This window comes from Triticum aestivum, chromosome 1D (assembly GCF_018294505.1).
Source record: "Triticum aestivum cultivar Chinese Spring chromosome 1D, IWGSC CS RefSeq v2.1, whole genome shotgun sequence".
In the NCBI taxonomy this organism is placed as follows: domain Eukaryota; kingdom Viridiplantae; phylum Streptophyta; class Magnoliopsida; order Poales; family Poaceae; genus Triticum; species Triticum aestivum.
In genome coordinates, this window is record NC_057796.1 from 327,885,813 (window position 1) to 327,903,478 (window position 17,666).

A 17,666-nucleotide genomic window follows, 5' to 3' on the forward strand; every position below is an offset into this window, starting at 1 on the left:
AACCAAGTGCAATCCAGAAGTTCTGACTAAAGTCACATAAAAAGAAAAGGTGGATGTAATCTTCATTAGGTTCACCATCACACATAAACACATCTGTTATTTTCAACATAGAAATTCTTTCTGATTAGTAGACCCCATGTGTTCAGTCTGTCTTAAAGGAGAAGCCAAGAATTTCTATTTAGGGAGACAGCTTGATTTCCATATCCAATGAAATGTATGTACTATAGTCGTGCAGATTTTTAGATTTTTATCACATCCTTGTAAAGTTTAATACTAACTTGAATATCAAAACCAGGCAATTGTAAAACAAAGCATTTGATGGGAGGTATGTCAAAAATCATTGTGTATAGACATCCTCAACATTTCTGAAAACATTGATACCACAAACTGACCTGTGCACTTCACCATACATAATGAAAGCAACCGCCATGCTTAAACAAATTAAATTATATACAAGAATATGAACAAGTTAATCAGCATAAATATGTTTGTACATTTCAGAAATACACCCTCAGCTAGGATAATTTAATCCAGCCAGGATCACACGCGTATATATACATGAGATAGTGCTTTGATTGCCAACAAGAATATTGTACTTTGGCAAAAAAGAACCATCAAAATAAATCCATGTAATCTTGAGCTTGTTTACTGTGTACTGAGTAGCTGATCAACTGATAAACCAGGCTGCTTCGAGAAGACAATAGCACCGTCTACAGTGTCAACTTTGTGCCTGAGCATATTGTCATCCGTGACGATCCTGCATGATCCCCGCGACTCGGAATGCATGCTGATGCCAAGATAGTGGATATGGTCTTGCACGCTATTTCCACTCACGGACCTGAATAGAAAAGCAATGTTAGGGTGAAAGAACATCAGCTGGCAAAGAGTTCACTAAGGACAGAATGTTAAAACACGAGAGCGGGAAGGACCTGCTGCAAGTGGGGTCTTCACCAGAATCGTCACAGATTTGCTCGATTGGGTATACTAGGCTATCGAGTCCAATATTATGAACCCAAACCTGAAAATATATGTGAAATGCGCCAGAAAATGGACAGGAGACGGTTAAATGACGGATAATTTTCACCACATCTCCCAGAAAAGCATAAACATCACTAGAGTTTTAGTTATTAGCAAAGGTGGAAGTGAAACAGAATGATGCATACCTCTCGTGGGAAATGATGGTAGGTTTTCTGTGGGAAGTACTGGTAGTACGGGGGTAGATGAGGCACAATATCATGTGCGTTGGTAACTCGAATTGCGTTTGGCAAGTATTTCTTAAAGTGGGAAGCAAACACAGCATTACCAATCCGAGGTTGCCCAAATGTCAGCAGGGTCACGTCCTCTAACCCATAGTTGACCTACAAGAACACAGAAATATGTGTTACCATGGTGGCTAAAATCAGAAGCATGTCTTACTTTTCAGGATAGACAAAAACAGACGCTAGTACTACTTATGCTTGATGCCCTGTTCAAATATACAGAAGGTGTACTGTCCACACATGAACAAAGATAGTTACACCTGCCTCGTCTAAGATTTTTGTATTTAGAAGAACAAGCACAGAAATCAAATTATACTATCACTGAGGTTCTTGATCGGCTGACACTCGCTGTGATTCCCGACAAAATATTAGTAATAACTAGTCTGTCAAATGTAAAGAGAGTTCAGTCTGAGAATTGTGCACTAATTATGTAGTATTGATTTTAGTGATGTTAGAAGTTCTTTCAATGCATTTTATACACATGAATGAATCGATTAAAACTAAGAACAGAGGAGGAATGGAATCCCCAACAATGCACCCTATTCCATTCAAAAAGGACAGCTTGTAGTAAAATTTAGCAGGAGGATGAATTCATGATAAGTAGAGAAACTTCTAAATAAATGAAAGCATATCTTCTTCAGACAAATATTAGCACTCACAATAAGATCAAGGGCACAAAACGAAGCCATGGCCCCTCCCATGGAATGTCCAGTCACCATGATGGGAATATTGCCATATGCTTCCCTGGTCTTCTGGATGCCATTGATGACTCCATCACGCAATGTTGTATTATGATATGCAGAATAAAACCCACTGTGCACCTATAAACAGATAGATCACCAACATTAATACTGTGCATGAACCAGCATTTTCATCATAAATATTAGCCATGCTGACCTTTGCTTCAGTCATGCCTGGATAGTCAAAATCAAGTTGTTTCCAAAATAAGTCCTCAATCCAATTCTGGATGCTGAGAGAATGGAGGAGAAACATTATTTACATAAAAATAGCAGGATGTGAACTATGTCAAATTTATCTGATTGAGCAAGACTTCAGGTATCAATTTAAGATACCTTACATCTTAGAAATAATTCATTGTTTCTGATGTTATATGCTTACTGAATAATACATTCCAAAGCAGCCTTTATAATAAGTAATAACCACTAATAAGGAAAAGATATAGAAGAAGAACCTGTTCTCCTGAGTCCCTCTGAATGCAACAACAACAGCACTCATGTCACTTGCAAAACCGACATATGCCTGGCTCATCAAAACTATCAACATCAATGTGAAAGAAGAGTATATTAAAGGTAAAAAAGAAAGACCATGGATAGAGGGAATAACCTCCAAGCAATTTTTCACATCAATAATCAGGTCGATCACCTCGAAGCCCTGCGTCATAAAACAAACCTAATCAGTCAACCACACCAAACTACATATGAATAATGATAAATCTTGAACAAAACCATCTTCTTGCACTTTCTTTAAAAAAAATCATGCATAAGAGATGAGGAAGAATACCTCTGTTAAGTCACCACATTTTTCACAGGTCCAGGTGAATAACTGTGACAGGTCATTAGTATAAACCTGTAAAAAACAGCACCAATGTTCAAACCCATCACTACTGAATAAATATTACACTAGAAATCTGAATTGGACGATGAACAAGACAAGATGACAGGCAAGCTTACTGCTGAAGTATACTCTGCAAGCGTCTTGGCGAGAGTGGAATTATATGCTGGCGCTTGTCTTTTGTTCTTGAGTTCTGAATGAAGAAAACAGGGCCAACATGAGAATACAAGAATGCGTTGAGTATCGATCATGCCCGGTATAAAACCGAGTAGCTAGGCTTAGAATCACTGCAGAGTATGTCTTGAACTTGTAATTAAATAACGGCTGGTTGGTAATGGCGTTCTGGTTCCTAATCGATTCCTGAACATAGCCACAACATTGCCCTGACCCGAGGCAAGCCTAACAGGCAAACAGGGCAGGTTCGCAGCACATGTAGAAACTACAGTAAGTAACTATAGCGGATGACGGTATTTTCCCAGGGCGAGAGAAAAGCGAGCAGCAGTACCTCTCCCGGAGCAAAGCAGCAGCAAGCACATTAGAACCGCGGCCTGCAGCCACCGCCGCCGCTCCATCCCCTCCAACCGCGGCGCGAGAATCCACCAAACAAACCGAGCCGGAGCGGAGCAAAATCGCCCTCCAGACCAGATTCTGTCTGCGGGCGAGCGGGCCCGCTCCTCGCCGGCGGGAGAAACCTTGGGCCGATCGAGCGAGGGGCAATCAATCAATGATTAGGGAGGGTAGGGGGGCGCGTCGCGTCGGGCCTGCGAGAGAGAAATATTCGGAGCAGGAGAAGTGCAGGGCAAGCGAAACTTTCGAAAGAAAATACGTATATATGGCATAAAGTTTAAGGGGACGGTAAATAAGATAAAATAGAGTAAAATAATCCGCGGTCTCCTAACACGGCACGTTATATTTTGATTTTTTTTACTACTAGGGGCGTTTTAATTTGATTAGGTGCTAGTTACGCTCGTGGCGTGCTGGTCCACCTCGGTCGCCGTCAGGAATTAATAAGGAGGGGGAGAGGTGTGACCCGAGGACAGATCCGCCACAGAGAATCCCGGGGGTACGCGTCCGACCCCGGCCCTTCCTCCACGTGGCCCTGACGTGGACCGATCGCGCGGCCGCAAATGATCCGAGTCCCGCCGCTTCCCCGACACAAAGCAGTTACGTAAGCTTGACACTGCAGAATCGGAACAGAGGGGAGGGGAATCGGAATGGGGCTCTCGCCGTCGCCGTCGTCGCCGGAGGGGAGGTGGGACGACCTCCCCGACGACATAGCCGTCGCCGTCGCCTCCCGCCTCCAGGTGCGCCTCTCTCATCGCCCCCTCTGTACATGCGTAGCTCGCTCAAGTATTTATGTGGCTCGCTCGTTGACTGGCTCGAGCCGTGAGCAGGAGGCCGACGTGTGCGCCCTCGGCGGGTGCTCCCGGTCCTGGCGCCGCGCCTGCGACGCCAACTTCGTGTGGGAGGGCCTCTTCCGCCGCCGCTGGCCGGCCACCGCGGCCGCCATGGCGGCCGGAGGGGCAGGGGCTTCCCGTGCGCAGGTGGGTACAGACTGCAGAGAGCAGAATACAGCTCTCCTGTCCATTCCCCCCAGCTTATTTCTCTCTTGGGTTCACAGCTCATCTGGCTTTGGGCACTTGGTAGTTGGTACTGTTTTCACTTAATTTTTGCTTCTTCAAGTTCAGTTTAATACTTATTCAGGGCTTTCACACCCTGCAGTGTTGTTTGCTATGCTACTAAAGTCGGTGTGTCATGTTAGATTCAGTGCAGAAACTGATGTGAGGCTAATTTCACTGTCATGCGTCAACTAGGAATTATTTTGTCGCGATATCATACTAGGACAATTCATGAGTTTCTTACTAAAATGTGTCTTTGCTCTTTTAGAGGAAAGACGCACTTGAATTTGGGTTCTAGTTCAGTCTAAGGTCCAATTTTTGTGTAGAGCTAATAGGCACCCCGGGTTTCCTTCCCTTCATGAGGTCTCTTAGCCAGTTCGCAAAAAAAAGAAGAAAAAAAAGAGGGGTTTCTTAGCCAGAATATTATGCAGAACTGTTTAAAATGTCTCGGATCAGTTTACAATGTAGTGTTCTTCATAGGTGTAGGACCAGAATGGTACCTATGTTATTTGTGAGGTCTTCACTTGTCTGTTGTATAAAATGAACTTGAAGAACTATTTAATCCATTCCAGATTGTATTTCTCGTCACACTCACCTGCTCCTTGCTGCCCAAAGCATAACAGATCAACCTTGCTTTTTGGTGTAACTTGTACTGTAGGGATGGAAAGCTCTCTACATCAACAACCATGGAAGAACTGCTGTGGCTATCTCTAGAGTGGTTGAATTTGTGGAGAGCAGCACACATAACGGGTCGCTTGAAGCTGAATGTTATTTGAAAGCCATGTCTGATTTGGCATTGATGAAGGATATAGGCTTCGTCAATGTCCAGTTTTTCTTGCTTTCAAGAAATCGCAGTGCGATAATAAACCTTATTGGATTGCATTACTCCATTGCATATTTGCATATACTGGTGAGTCGTGTTTCCTGATGTTCTTGTTGAGCTGCTCTTATGATACATGCTCTCTGTGACCCAATAAGTTTACACCACTTTTTTTTTTCTATAGAAAGTTGTTGGAACCATTTTTCACTGTTGTTCTTGAAATACCATTACCTATTACCTGGTATAGAGAGCTATATCATTCAGATGTAAACAAACTTTGTTAGTCCCCTCGAATCTTTGATCTCATCTTTCCTCCAAAATTCACCATTGTTAGGTTCAGCGTGTCACACTCTGTTGCACTAAGGTCAAGCTTCGTTCTGTCTTTTTCCTCAAACAAGGTCAAGTTTTGTTCTGGAAGCTTATTTTAGCTTGAAGCACCACCGTAAGGACAAATGGGTAGTCCCTTTGCACAGGCATGCCATGTTTGGTCATGTATAAACGTACTATGAGATACCTCAAGAGAACACTTTACTACTTCAGATAATATATGATTGGTAACATCAGAAAGCTTTGGACAATATAATTGTCAAGCCTTGTGAAGTTTTATTTTGCTTCACAACATATGTTCTTGCTTGAGTGATCTGACCAAGTTTGGATATATGCTCCTAAAATGCGGATTTGTCATGCAATTATTCTTGCAGCCCAATGAGGTGGATAAAGCACTTCGAGCTTGCCAGGTAGCAGAAAGAAAGGTGTGTGTGAGCTTGCTCAAGCTTGGTCGATGGTTCTATGGTTTTAGGTTGCCCGATGACTATGAGTCGTACAAAAACTCACTGAGTTGGCTCACAAGCGACGACGGGGCAAAAGTTCTAGTCATTCTCAACCGTGGTGCTGTCCATGAGGTATTTCGTCTTCAGGTCAGTTTGGTGGGTACAAATAACTGAACTTATAGTATGCAAACATCTGTACTTGGCTTTGCTGGACCTTTTGTAAATATATGCCAATCCTTTTGTATCTTGATGCCCTCGTGGCACTGCTTTGATGTAAATGGAAGTATGGAACAATAGAGATGGGGAAATACCAAACACTGTTGTTGTATAGTCCAATATAAATAATAAACTCGCCATGACGTGTGACGTGGTGACAAATTGACAATGCCAGTTCTGTTTAACATCTGATGTTCTCTCATTTCTGTATGGTCTATGTATTAATTAATTTTCTTTACGAGAGAATACATCATCCTACTTCAGGTTTGTATTACATGTTGTTTGAGAAATGAACTGTTTTATTCATTCAAAAAACAAATTACATCAGATTGAATTTTTTTTAAAACAAGATGGAAATACTCCCTCCGTTCCTAAATGTAAGTCTTTTTAGAGATTTCAATATGAACTGCATGTGGATGTACATAGACATATTTTAGAGGTAGATTCACTCATTTTGCTCAACCTCTAAAAAAGACTTATATTTAGGAACGGAGGGAGTAGTTGTCAATTTTGAATTTCAAGTAGACAATGAGTAGAAAAACGTTGTAAGAAGAAGAAAAGAAGTGATAATGAAACAAACAACAGAAAATGGAGCAAGGAGTTAAAAGCTTTTACTGAGTACTTCGTCCATCTGGGTTTACAAATTTTGGGTCAAATTATACAATTAGATAGATTTGTATGTAAAAGAGATTTTGCACCTTATAATTTTTGTGACATATAGTTTTTTTAGTTAAACTTATGGTCAAAATTTTACCAAAAAAATATATAGGGTCTAATAAACCTGGAAGGTAGAAGTAGTAGACTTGTTACATGGGAATTTGTACAACGCCGCCTTCAGGAGTAGGGCAATTTGGAGGCCAGTTTTTTTATTTAAAAAAAGAAAAAAAATCAGACTTTTCAGTTTCAAGAAAAACTGAAAAAATTTACTCCCTTCGTTCGGAATTACTTCTTGTAGAAATGGATGTATCTAGACACTATATCAAGCTATTTTTCTCTTTCTTTTTCTCTGTTTATTATTTAAGACGAAGGAACTGGAGTTCATCTTTAAGGTTACGGCACTTCAATGCTTAATTAATAAAGCATGCATTGAGGTCAAATTGTTACTACTCCCTCCGTTCATTTTTAATATAAGACGTTTTAGGCATTTAAGACAACACTTAAAACAGTTCAGTTTCAGCTGTCTAAAACGTTTTACAAAAATGAACAGAGCGAGTAATACATTCTAGAAGTGGAAAACATGACACTGCAGAAAACTATACAAAAAAGGAAGGAAATTTTGAAACTACTCCCTCCGTTCCTAAATATTTTTGATTTCTAGATATTTTAACAAATGACTATATACGAAGTAAAATGAGTGAATCTACACTATAAATATATCTATATACATCTGTATGTGGTAGTCCATTTGAAATCTCTAAAAAAGACAAGTATTTAGAAACAGAGGAAGTATAACGCACACTATAAAACGTTTCTGGCTCCGCCACCGAACCCGGCCGGACGCCGCAAACGCAGCCCAGCTGACCGCAGGCGGTGGCAGTGTGTCACTGTGACCGGGAACGGCGAAGCCAAGCCGGATGACGAACCGGCCGCCAGCAGCTTGTCTCCCCGGCCGCGTCCGGTCCGAGCGGCAGGTGAGGTCGCGTCGGCACCACACAAGCAAAGCTCCACCGGCCGCCCAAAACTCATCAACTGCATGGGGCCATCGAACTACACAAGGAGCCATTTGCAGTTGCAGGCGATGACAAGCTTGATACTCTCACCTTGCTCTTGAACTGAAGTTCCCCCTTATCTCGCGTCCCACTGAGCGGTGTGAGCTGGTATCAGCTTAGAGCGTTCTGCTAGTCATATCTTGCATCTTCTTTTGTTCCCGGAGTGTGTAGCGGTCTTAGGTTTCGTCTGACTCTGACACATCATTTCAAAAAAGTTTGAAGGATTAGTTCAGTTTATCTCATGGCATTGGTAAATGGCAACCCTGGGGTTCACTTTCGTCCCCACTTCCCGTAGAAAGTGACATCAAGCCATGCCTATCTGAGCGGAATAATTTTCAGCAAGGAGTTTCAGTGCAGGAATTCAGAGGATAGAACTGAAGTGTGAAATGGGTGTTCATGAAGAGATCGTTGCACCCAGTGAGATCTTGATGACTGAGCAGATCTTCATGGATCTCTGTTAAACTAGCACGCAAGATTCCTGAATCTGTACAGTGCAGACATTCCTGGAAAACTATACGAAAGGAGAAAAATTCAGAGAAGGGGTGACATTCTGCAGGTATAGAGGCGACTGGGGAGTTTACAGAGGCGTACTGGAGTCTGAGATTCCTCCGGGGGAAAGAGCCTAGACAAACAAACAGAGATGACCATGAACCGCAACGCAATACCGGCCTGCTGCTCCTGGTGCGGCTTAAGATGCACTGACAATTATCTAACTGATACGTAGAAAATCAAACAGTTGAATGATGATCTTGTTCAAACTACCTAGTAGAATTTTCACATCTGCCAAGAAGTGTAGAATCTTTGGCCTAATATTGAACTATTTTGTAGCCCTGTTTCTGGTCAGTGCTTTCCTACTGGAACTTGCACTAAGACGTGCATCCTCCTTAAGTATGGCAATTTTATTCATGGGTACGGGTACCCGCGGGTACCGTACCCGCATGGGTAGGGTATGGGCACACTTTTATACCTATGGGTTGTACTCATACCCTACCCGTTAAGTCATGGGTAGGGTACGGGTATAGCCTTGTACCTGTGGGTATACCCAGACCCTACTCGCTGGTGAATTAATGTTGAGTTGTTGTCAATTAATCATTAATTTGTCATGTGACTCAGCTACTCCTATTGAATTATTAGTATTTTGTGATTTCCATATTTTGATAGTGTCACGTACTCATCTACCTGTTATTCAGCTGAGATAATTGTTTTTTTGTGTCAAATGTGCTACCAATGAGTGTAAAATTGTGAACAACTTGTATACTATTTGTTCTACCCGCTGGGTACCCAATGGGTACGGGTACCTGTTGGGTATGGGTATGGGTAAATTTTCATACCGATGGGTACGGGTATGGGTAGAATTTTATACCCATTGACTATATGGGTATGGGTTTGGTATTGCTCTACCCTACCCATACCCTACCCATTGCCATCCTTAATCCTCCTGGAGTCACTACAGAACCACTTGATCACCAACAAAATATCACTGAACTTTTCTGTTATTTAATTGCATCCTGGCAGTGCTAGCAGATAGCCAAGCTTCTTGGCTTTTCTGTTACGATCGTATCAAAAATCTGAAAGAGAAAACAAAAAACAAACAGAGAAAAGAAAGAGAGAAGGGAGCAGGACAAGTGAAAACAACATAACAAGTCTGATGATATCTATTTTCCCCAGATGTATCAGTTCATGGTACAGATAGAGATGGACAGCCTAATATACCGATAAACATGGCTTACAGTTTCGACGAGTCCTACAATTCAGTAGTAGAAATTATTTTCTGAACCGAAGAAAACCAGGGACCATTGCCTGGCCTGCTCCCTCCCATGAACAACAGAACGTTCCTCCCAGCAACCAGAGATCCTTGGAGACTCCTCAGCCTCAACAGCACGGGTAGATGGTGACGCAGCGCCGCTTCGGCGGGGTACAGAGGAGCATGAACACCAAGGCGATGACGGCCGCGACGAGGAGCCCCAGGAAGCTGAAGCCCGCCTCCTCCTCCGACTCGCTGCTGCAGCACACCTTCCCCATGCTAGCCTGAGCAGAGAGGTTGCTTCCCGGTGCTGCCTACGCTAATGATCAGTGGTGGTCAGACGAAGAAGTGAGGCTTGCTTCCTAGCAGTGGTACGTTTCGTTCTTTCTTATACCACCACGGCCATGATCGCCGTGGTGTGGCCAGTTTGTTGGGGCGTCACTATCAGGTCTTCAATGATGCCACCCTCCTGTGCTCCCCTTCCGTCTCTGAAGACAGCTCAGCCTATGCTCGCACCCACCCAGGCCACTGACGCCGGTCATAGATGGCATTGTTAGGCTGATCAACCGCCCCAGATGTTGAGATACATAGTATCTGGCAAACAGATCTGGCCTTTCTTTTACGCCTGCCTTTCAGCACGGAATGTTAGATAGATGGCTGTTCAACTTTACGCCGTCGCGGCTTCTCGCTGGCGATCTTGTGGATGCGGTCACTTGACGGCGATCCGGATGAAAATTACGGGGACAACAATACTTGATCGATGGTGATGTGTATACATGTATGAAAAGTACAGGATCAAAGGGCTGGTATTCTGATATCCTCCTGGTGAAATTCAAACGGTTGATGGCTACTTGTCCCCGTATGTCCGATAGCATTGTGATGGCGATGGAGAGAACGTAGCGCGCGTGCATGATCTCGGTGTGAATGTGAAACACGTCCCCGTCTCCATCTATTTGAGGTGGTAGGGATTAGGTGGTGCATGTTGCGTGTCGGTGACTAGGGTTTTCTGGGAATTTGGGGAAGAACCGAAGAAGGATCAAGCCCAAGCAAATGGCATGTGCCATGTTAAGTCATGCCTGACCGACAGGTGCTACGCTTTGTCATGTCTGGTCAGCAGGTGCTACGCACGACAGATCTTTCAAAGACTTCAAGCTGTGTCGGGTGGTGGTACTCGGCAGCATGGTGCTGAAGTGTATCAGTGGCGACCGCGACGTGCACAGCTGTTTGCGCGCAGGGAGGAGGTGCCGTTGGGCGCCGTGATGGCGTCGACGATAGCTAGACCGAGCAAGGTTGATGCATCAGTACAGTTCTGAAGATGGAGCGGTGGCAGTTGGCGGCGGCGGCCTTTGAGAGCACGCCGGACCGGCGAGACCCATGCCCGGCAGGCGTCCTGGATGGGTCCTCAGGTCTTAGATGTTAGGTTTGCTGCGATGTCTGTTTGGTATTAGGCCCAGGCTATCTGCGCCCATTCATCAACTGGATAGGTGTAGTGACAGTTTGTTGCTTAGACGGCAGCTTTAGTCTTACTGTGGTATTACTTTGTAAGATCTTGTGAGAATAATTAATAAAATGGCTGTATGCATCGTCAAGATGCAAAGGCCGGGGTCATCCTCCTTTTCTAAAAAAAAAATGTGCCATGTTGCCTTACAGCTTCGTCTAACACTAGAAGACAAGCGAGCGTGAAGTTTCTTCCTAGACAGGGATTGCTTCCTGGCTCAGCTAAGCTGAGTCCAACTTCAGCTGGACACGGTTTTGTTATCAGGAGAGATTCACACTGTTTTCGGTGGTTTCTATCTTCGTAACGGCTAAATATTATGCTTTAATTTGGCTATTAACCACATTTAACTTATGTCCTGGTTTTTCATTTTAACTTTTGATGATTTACAAATGAAATAAAATATATGCATGCAGGTATCGGACAGGAACTTGCCTTTGTAGAATTCCATAAGTAAATATGTCATATCTATATGAGTATCTATATCTATATCTATATCTATACCTAATAATAAAGAGGCTATTGCTTCTCACCATCGTAATTTTATCCGTATTTTCGTCCGTCCGTTCACCTTTTTGGTACGTCATCGTTTGGCTCATGGACTGGTGAGAAACTGTTTTATGTATGCTTACGGAATATTTCACTTCATCATGCAAACAAACTTTAAATATGCATGCCACTTTTTTTTACATACCCATTACTGAATTTCTTCAACTATAGTTGACATCTCATATTCTATCACTGGATTTTTTCAGCGGTATGTAAAATACGACATGCCTTGCAGCTTGAACACTACTACTCAAAGGAATTGGCAATATGAGCAACATGTGGATGAACTTAAATTTTTGTGTGAATGCATATGTTAGATACGATCACAGGATTGATCTTGAACGATTAACACGATGAATCTTGAAAGAATTAATTATGTAGGACTCATCGTAATGCATGTTTTTCATCTAGATTGCTCACGTTGCAACGCACGGGTCCTTTTACTAAGATGACATATATTTTGCAAAATAACAGCAGGAGGAACCGTGCAAAAGGCTGCGCCACAAGGTTTTTTCTTTAACACAGTACAATCGCAGACATACACGCACATACACTCAACCCTGTGAACGTGATACAAAAAATAGACCTTATGTTTAGCAGCATGCTCTTCATTAGAGATTGGCTGCACGATACAAAAATGCAAAGGTCCTCGTCGAATATCAACAGTCCATCTAACATCCTAACCCATCTATTCTGAAGTACAAGATGTGAAATACTACAACTGTTGTCATGTACCAAAGTTGCACTAAACTTAAGACACTTATTTTGGGACGGAGGGAGTAACGAATTGGTGAAAAGAGCACCACAACCATGTTGTCTTGTAAATTGTAACCAATGGGTGAAAGAAGCACAAACATGAAGAACATACACTAGTGAGGTAGTGATGACTCATTCAAAGACATTACTGAATATATATAACACTACACATCGCATAGCTCGGTGCCCACGGGATGATTGTGCAAAACTTATAGCCGGAAAGAGTCTCAGTTCTCTCGTAACTAAGATTATGACTTAATTAAAATTCAAGGGACTACCCACCATTCCAGAACAACAACAAGACATATGAGAAACCATTTTGGGCAGCATCACACACCATCACGACATTCGTATGATATGTTTCTAACTTAGACTCCAGGGGAACAAGCAACATTCGCATCCTTGCTTTGACACATACACGTAAGAACGTGGAGCTGGGATGGTTTCAAACATCAGAAGATGCCTTCGGGAAGATCTCAGATGTCTTCACTAAGATTATGACTTAAGTAGCATGATGGCAAACACTACGTAGCATGGATAAAGATCCCTTACAGGCAAAGCTACGTTAGGGCAAGGGGGCCCTTGCCCCCCTCCCCCTCTATGAATCGAAATCTCACTACCATCTATTAATATTTCTATTACTTAAGTACATGATTGAGCTGTAAAATATCCCATTTACAAATTTGATCATGTTGCTTGTCCGCATCTTAATAAATGGATGCACTAAAAATAATAGACAACAAGCCAACTAGCTTGCAGAAGTACAAAGTTAAATGTTTAAGCTCATATGTGTGTTGTGGCACTTGCACCTATGATAGCAAAGGGGGGGGGGGGTGGGCTTAAACTAACTGAAGAGGTGTTACATGTTGCTCGATCTACACAACGGGATGTGTAATGTGTTCACGGTAAACATGGAACCTTGCCTTCCATAAGAAAATACCAAGATTGATCCCTCCCATGATGGCAAGCACTACGTAGCATGGATAAAGAGCTCTCACTGGCGGAGCTACATTTCTCCCATGATGGCAAACACTAGGTATCATGGGCATTCCAGAGCACCCGATGGATGTTAGCCGTCAAAAAATGAGTGACAGGTGTTAAAGGTGGCTAGGGCCTTTCAGAGCACCCGATGACTACCAAGTAATCTAGAGCAAAAACAAGTTTAATCATAGTTCATTTTAGATGTACACAAAGAATATTTTATCCAAATTGTGTGGACGACTATAAGAAATTCAAGCTGCATTTTATGACAACCAACAATGTTTAAGCACCAGCTCTTCGAATATATGGGGTAGGTGGTTTGCACCCCAAAGATTTCAAAAGGATATTTGACCCTAAATTTTAAGGTAAATTTATCAGAAATTTAGGAAAAGGGCTAGGTGCACAACTCTATAACTCCTTATAATTTGAGAAGTTAAATTTCAAGAGATTGTTTGAGGAGTTAACTTTTCTTGAAAAAAATCCCAGAGAGCAATTTATAAATGAATATTATCAAGAAAACAATAGGCGGTACAATGGAAAGATAACAAGAGACAAAAGATCAACAAATATAAATACATTGAAAACCATACTCTTTGTATTGTATGCCGCCCATCGAAGTTTAAAAAATGCACTAAATCAACAGTAAAGGAAAGGGCCACATGCTAACGCCCTTGCCATACCATGATTTAAATACCGCAATAGCCACTCGTCGCTAGAAACGAGATCTAGGACCCGATGTAACAATATCGGTTGGAGCATAAACCCACACAATGCAGGCTTGTACTCATTCACCACCAGTCTATAGGATTGGAGAAATCGGGCCATGCTACAGAACAACTCGAAACAAGACGTTGAAATCGCCGCACAAAGATCCAACCAACTTCTTTTCATGATTAACACGCCAACTGTCAAGATCTAAAGATAATCGAATTTGACCCTTCCTCCCAGGCCCTTCAGGCATCGTTCGGACATTGTCGAGGTAGGGAGAGGCCGTAGATACCTTATTCCAACGCGGTATCGCTGCTACCATCTCGTCAACGTCGCGAGGGAAACAAAAACTAAGGAAAATAAGAACGAAAGGGACGGGTTCCCACTCCTCTGCCCCCCCCCCCCCAGAAAAAATCGTTGTACAGGAGAAGGGGCCGAGGCGTTAGCCTTGAGGAGACTTTTTTGACATTATCGCGCACTACTAGGAAAAGGGCTATAGATAAAATGGCCACTAATGGCGCACCAGACATGTGGTGCGCCACTACTATATAGCAGTGGCGCACCAGACACACGGTGCGCCACTAGTAACAATTTTTTTTCCAAACATACTAATGGCGCACCAGCCTCATAGTGCGCCATTACTATATTTTTTTTATTTTTTTGCAGAACTACTAAAGGCGCATCAGTGTATAGTGCGCCATTACTAGTTACTGTGCCCTGGTGCGCCTTTAGTGTTGTTTTTTTTTTGCGAAACTACTAATGGCGCACCACCAGCAGGTGCGCCATTAGTAACCAGCGTTACTAATGGCGCATTTGTAGGTGGTGCACCATTAGTAATCTGGGACCAGCTAGATATTTTGGACAGCCACACCTACCCACTCACTTTTCCCACTTCATTCTCTCCACCTCCTTCTCCAAGCTTGTCTCGGCTGCCTCCTCCTCCTCACCTCATTTGTACCATAAATTCATCCAAATTAAGTGGTTAAATTACCTTTTTTTGATAGGTAAGTAAGGGGGAAGCTATCTTTATGTTGTTCTCCCTCCAACAACGTGCACATGCACTTTTTATGGCCTAGCTAGATCTATGTATGTTTGTGGTGTTGCATATGTTTGTGGTGTTGCATATATGTTTGCGTTTGCAGGTACCGGTATTTGAAATGCGATAGTTGCCAATATTTTGCCGGAATATTGATTCATTTCCGTTTCGGCGAGAATTTTGGCACTATGCATTCTTTTTGGTCCTATTTTTAGGGAAAGTCATGCCAAATTTTTTCTTGGTTCTAAAATATCGTTTTGCTCTACCCCGCAGGCGACCATGGTCCGCACGATGACCGAAGGCATCGTGAATAGGTTTTTGAGCTCCGCAAAGGCCGAGATGCTTCAAAAGAACGAGACGGAGATAAGATGTCCGTGTCGAAGATGCAAGCTGAAGAGCCTTATTGCGGACCCGGATTCCGGGCAGGTGCGGGACCACCTGCTCTTGCGTGGTTTCATGGATGGCTATCGGTGGCAAGGTGATGAAGATGACTATGAAGTCGTCCATGGGGGCCGGGCAAGAAATGAGGAAGGGCAGCAAGACAACCACCGTGGCTCGGGCGGGCAAGAAGACGAAGAATCTCCAGGACATGATCACGACGGTGATGCTGTACACAGTCATCATGTAGAAGATGCCGGACATGATGATGAGGAAGATGCCAGAGCAGACGAAGGGCATGATCATGAAAATGAAGATGTCGCGGAGCAGACGACGATGGACCATCGATGGGCTGGGTGCAGGACCCTCATATTCAAGAGCTGCTTCTCAAGCAGACGGATAACGCAAGAGCTGCCGTCCGAGAGAAAGCCAAGCTGGATCAACTGGAGATAGACGCGGTTACTCCATTGTATGAAGGATGCAGGCCCGAGGATACCCGCGTGAAAGTAACGCTCATGGCTCTGGAGATGAAGGTAAAACACAAAATGACCGACGCATGCTTCGACGAGAACATGTCATTCTGGCACGAACGTCTTCCCAAGGGGAACAAGTGCCCGACCAGTTTCGAGGAGGCGAAGAAAATCGTGTGTCCTCTGGATTTACCGCACATGAAATACCATGTGTGCATGAACAATTGCATCATTTATCGGGACGAGCACGCGGAGTCTACCATATGTCCGGTGTGCGGCGTCACTCGATACAAGAAGAGGAAGAAAGCTCCTCGAAAAGTGGTGTGGTACTTTCCGATCACTCCTCGTCAGTAGCGGTATTTCGCGGACCCTAAGGTAGCAAAGCTCCTGCGTTGGCACGCGGATAGGGAGGAGAAGAAGCGAGAAGATGACGCAAATGATCCGGAGATAAATAAAAAAGACAAGATGCTGAGTCACCCTAAGGATGGGAGCCATTGGCAAGCGTTGAACTTCGAACACCCAGAATTTGGGAAGGATCCAAGGAACATCGTGCTGGGCGCGAGCACCGATGGAGTCAATCCGTTTGGCAGCCAGAGAAGCACACATAGCACCTGGCCTGTGTTTGTGTGGATGTAAAACCTTCCCCCCTGGTTGTGCATGAAGAGGAAGTACATTCACATGAGTATGCTAATTGAAGGGCCGAAACAACCAAGGAACGACATCAATCTGTATCTGGGGCTGCTGAAAGAGGAGCTAGACACGCTGTGGAAAACGCCAGCCAATACGTGGGACGCCGCAGAGAAAGAATATTTCCCTATGAGAGCCGCACTGCTCACGACGGTGCACGACTATCTCGGTTACGGATATCTCGCGGGGCAGGTGGTCCACGGATTTTCTGGATGCGTCAGGTGCATGGATGACACAACGTATCGCCAGCTAGATAGAGATCCCGGGTCTTCGAAAACCGTGTTCAAGGGACATCGAAGGTGGCTTCGCGACGATGACCCGTGGAGGAAACGCAAGGACCTGTTCGATGGTGAAACCGAACCCCGAAGACGCCCGCGTACGAGGAGCGGTGAGGAAATAGACGAGCTGTTGAAAAATTGGAAAGATTGCCCACTGCCGGGAAAGAAGCAAAAGGCGCCAGAGCCGGGAAAGAAGCGAAAGGCGCCAGAGCCGCCGCTGAAGGTATGGAAAACGAGGTCTGTTTTCTGGGACTTGCCGTACTGGAAGATCCACCGTGTGCCTCACAGCCTTGATGTCATGCATATCACGAAGAACGTGTGCGAGAGTCTGCTTGGTACCCTGCTCAACATGCCAGAGAGGACCAAAGATGGGCCGAAAGCAAGGGCAGACTTGAAATCAATGGGCATCAGGGAGGAGCTTCACGCTAATGATGATGATGATGAGGCGAAGCAGGACACGGAAAGTCGTCGCAAAGGCAAAAAGGCCAAGAAGACCGGAAATGACTTCCCTCCCGCGTGCTTCACTCTAAGTTAGGAGGAGATCGATCAGTTTTTCACCTGCCTCGTAGGAGTAAAACTTCCTTACGGTTACGAGGGGAAGATAAGCAGATACCTAGAC

General features: G+C 43.9%; 3 protein-coding genes across 4 annotated transcripts; 1 reads left to right on the plus strand and 2 right to left on the minus strand.

Moving 5' to 3' along the window:
* Window positions 1–432: 432 nt before the first annotated feature.
* On the minus strand, window positions 433–3,645 carry LOC123181810 (lipase). 2 transcript variants are annotated; one of them, XM_044594189.1, is made up of 10 exons: window positions 3,337–3,645; window positions 2,951–3,024; window positions 2,781–2,846; window positions 2,604–2,651; window positions 2,452–2,519; window positions 2,157–2,229; window positions 1,919–2,080; window positions 1,164–1,358; window positions 930–1,018; window positions 433–838 (listed from the first exon to the last, which is right to left on the minus strand). In XM_044594189.1, the coding sequence occupies exons 1-10, from the start codon at window positions 3,401–3,403 to the stop codon at window positions 646–648; spliced, it is 1,035 nt and encodes a 344-aa protein (XP_044450124.1). In that variant the 5' UTR covers window positions 3,404–3,645; the 3' UTR covers window positions 433–645. The 2 variants fall into 2 exon arrangements, with proteins under 2 accessions (XP_044450124.1, XP_044450123.1); XM_044594188.1 differs by having other exon boundaries at window positions 2,452–2,651.
* Window positions 3,646–3,978: 333 nt separating this feature from the next.
* LOC123181811 (uncharacterized) lies at window positions 3,979–6,443 on the plus strand. Its single transcript, XM_044594190.1, has 4 exons — window positions 3,979–4,135; window positions 4,226–4,375; window positions 5,109–5,360; window positions 5,972–6,443. The coding sequence occupies exons 1-4, from the start codon at window positions 4,046–4,048 to the stop codon at window positions 6,212–6,214; spliced, it is 735 nt and encodes a 244-aa protein (XP_044450125.1). The 5' UTR covers window positions 3,979–4,045; the 3' UTR covers window positions 6,215–6,443.
* Window positions 6,444–9,591: 3,148 nt separating this feature from the next.
* Window positions 9,592–10,083, minus strand: LOC123169445 (uncharacterized). The gene has a single exon (XM_044587322.1). It carries the CDS (start codon window positions 9,985–9,987, stop codon window positions 9,838–9,840), a length of 150 nt encoding a protein of 49 aa, XP_044443257.1. The 5' UTR covers window positions 9,988–10,083; the 3' UTR covers window positions 9,592–9,837.
* Between the last annotated feature and the right edge of the window lie 7,583 nt (window positions 10,084–17,666).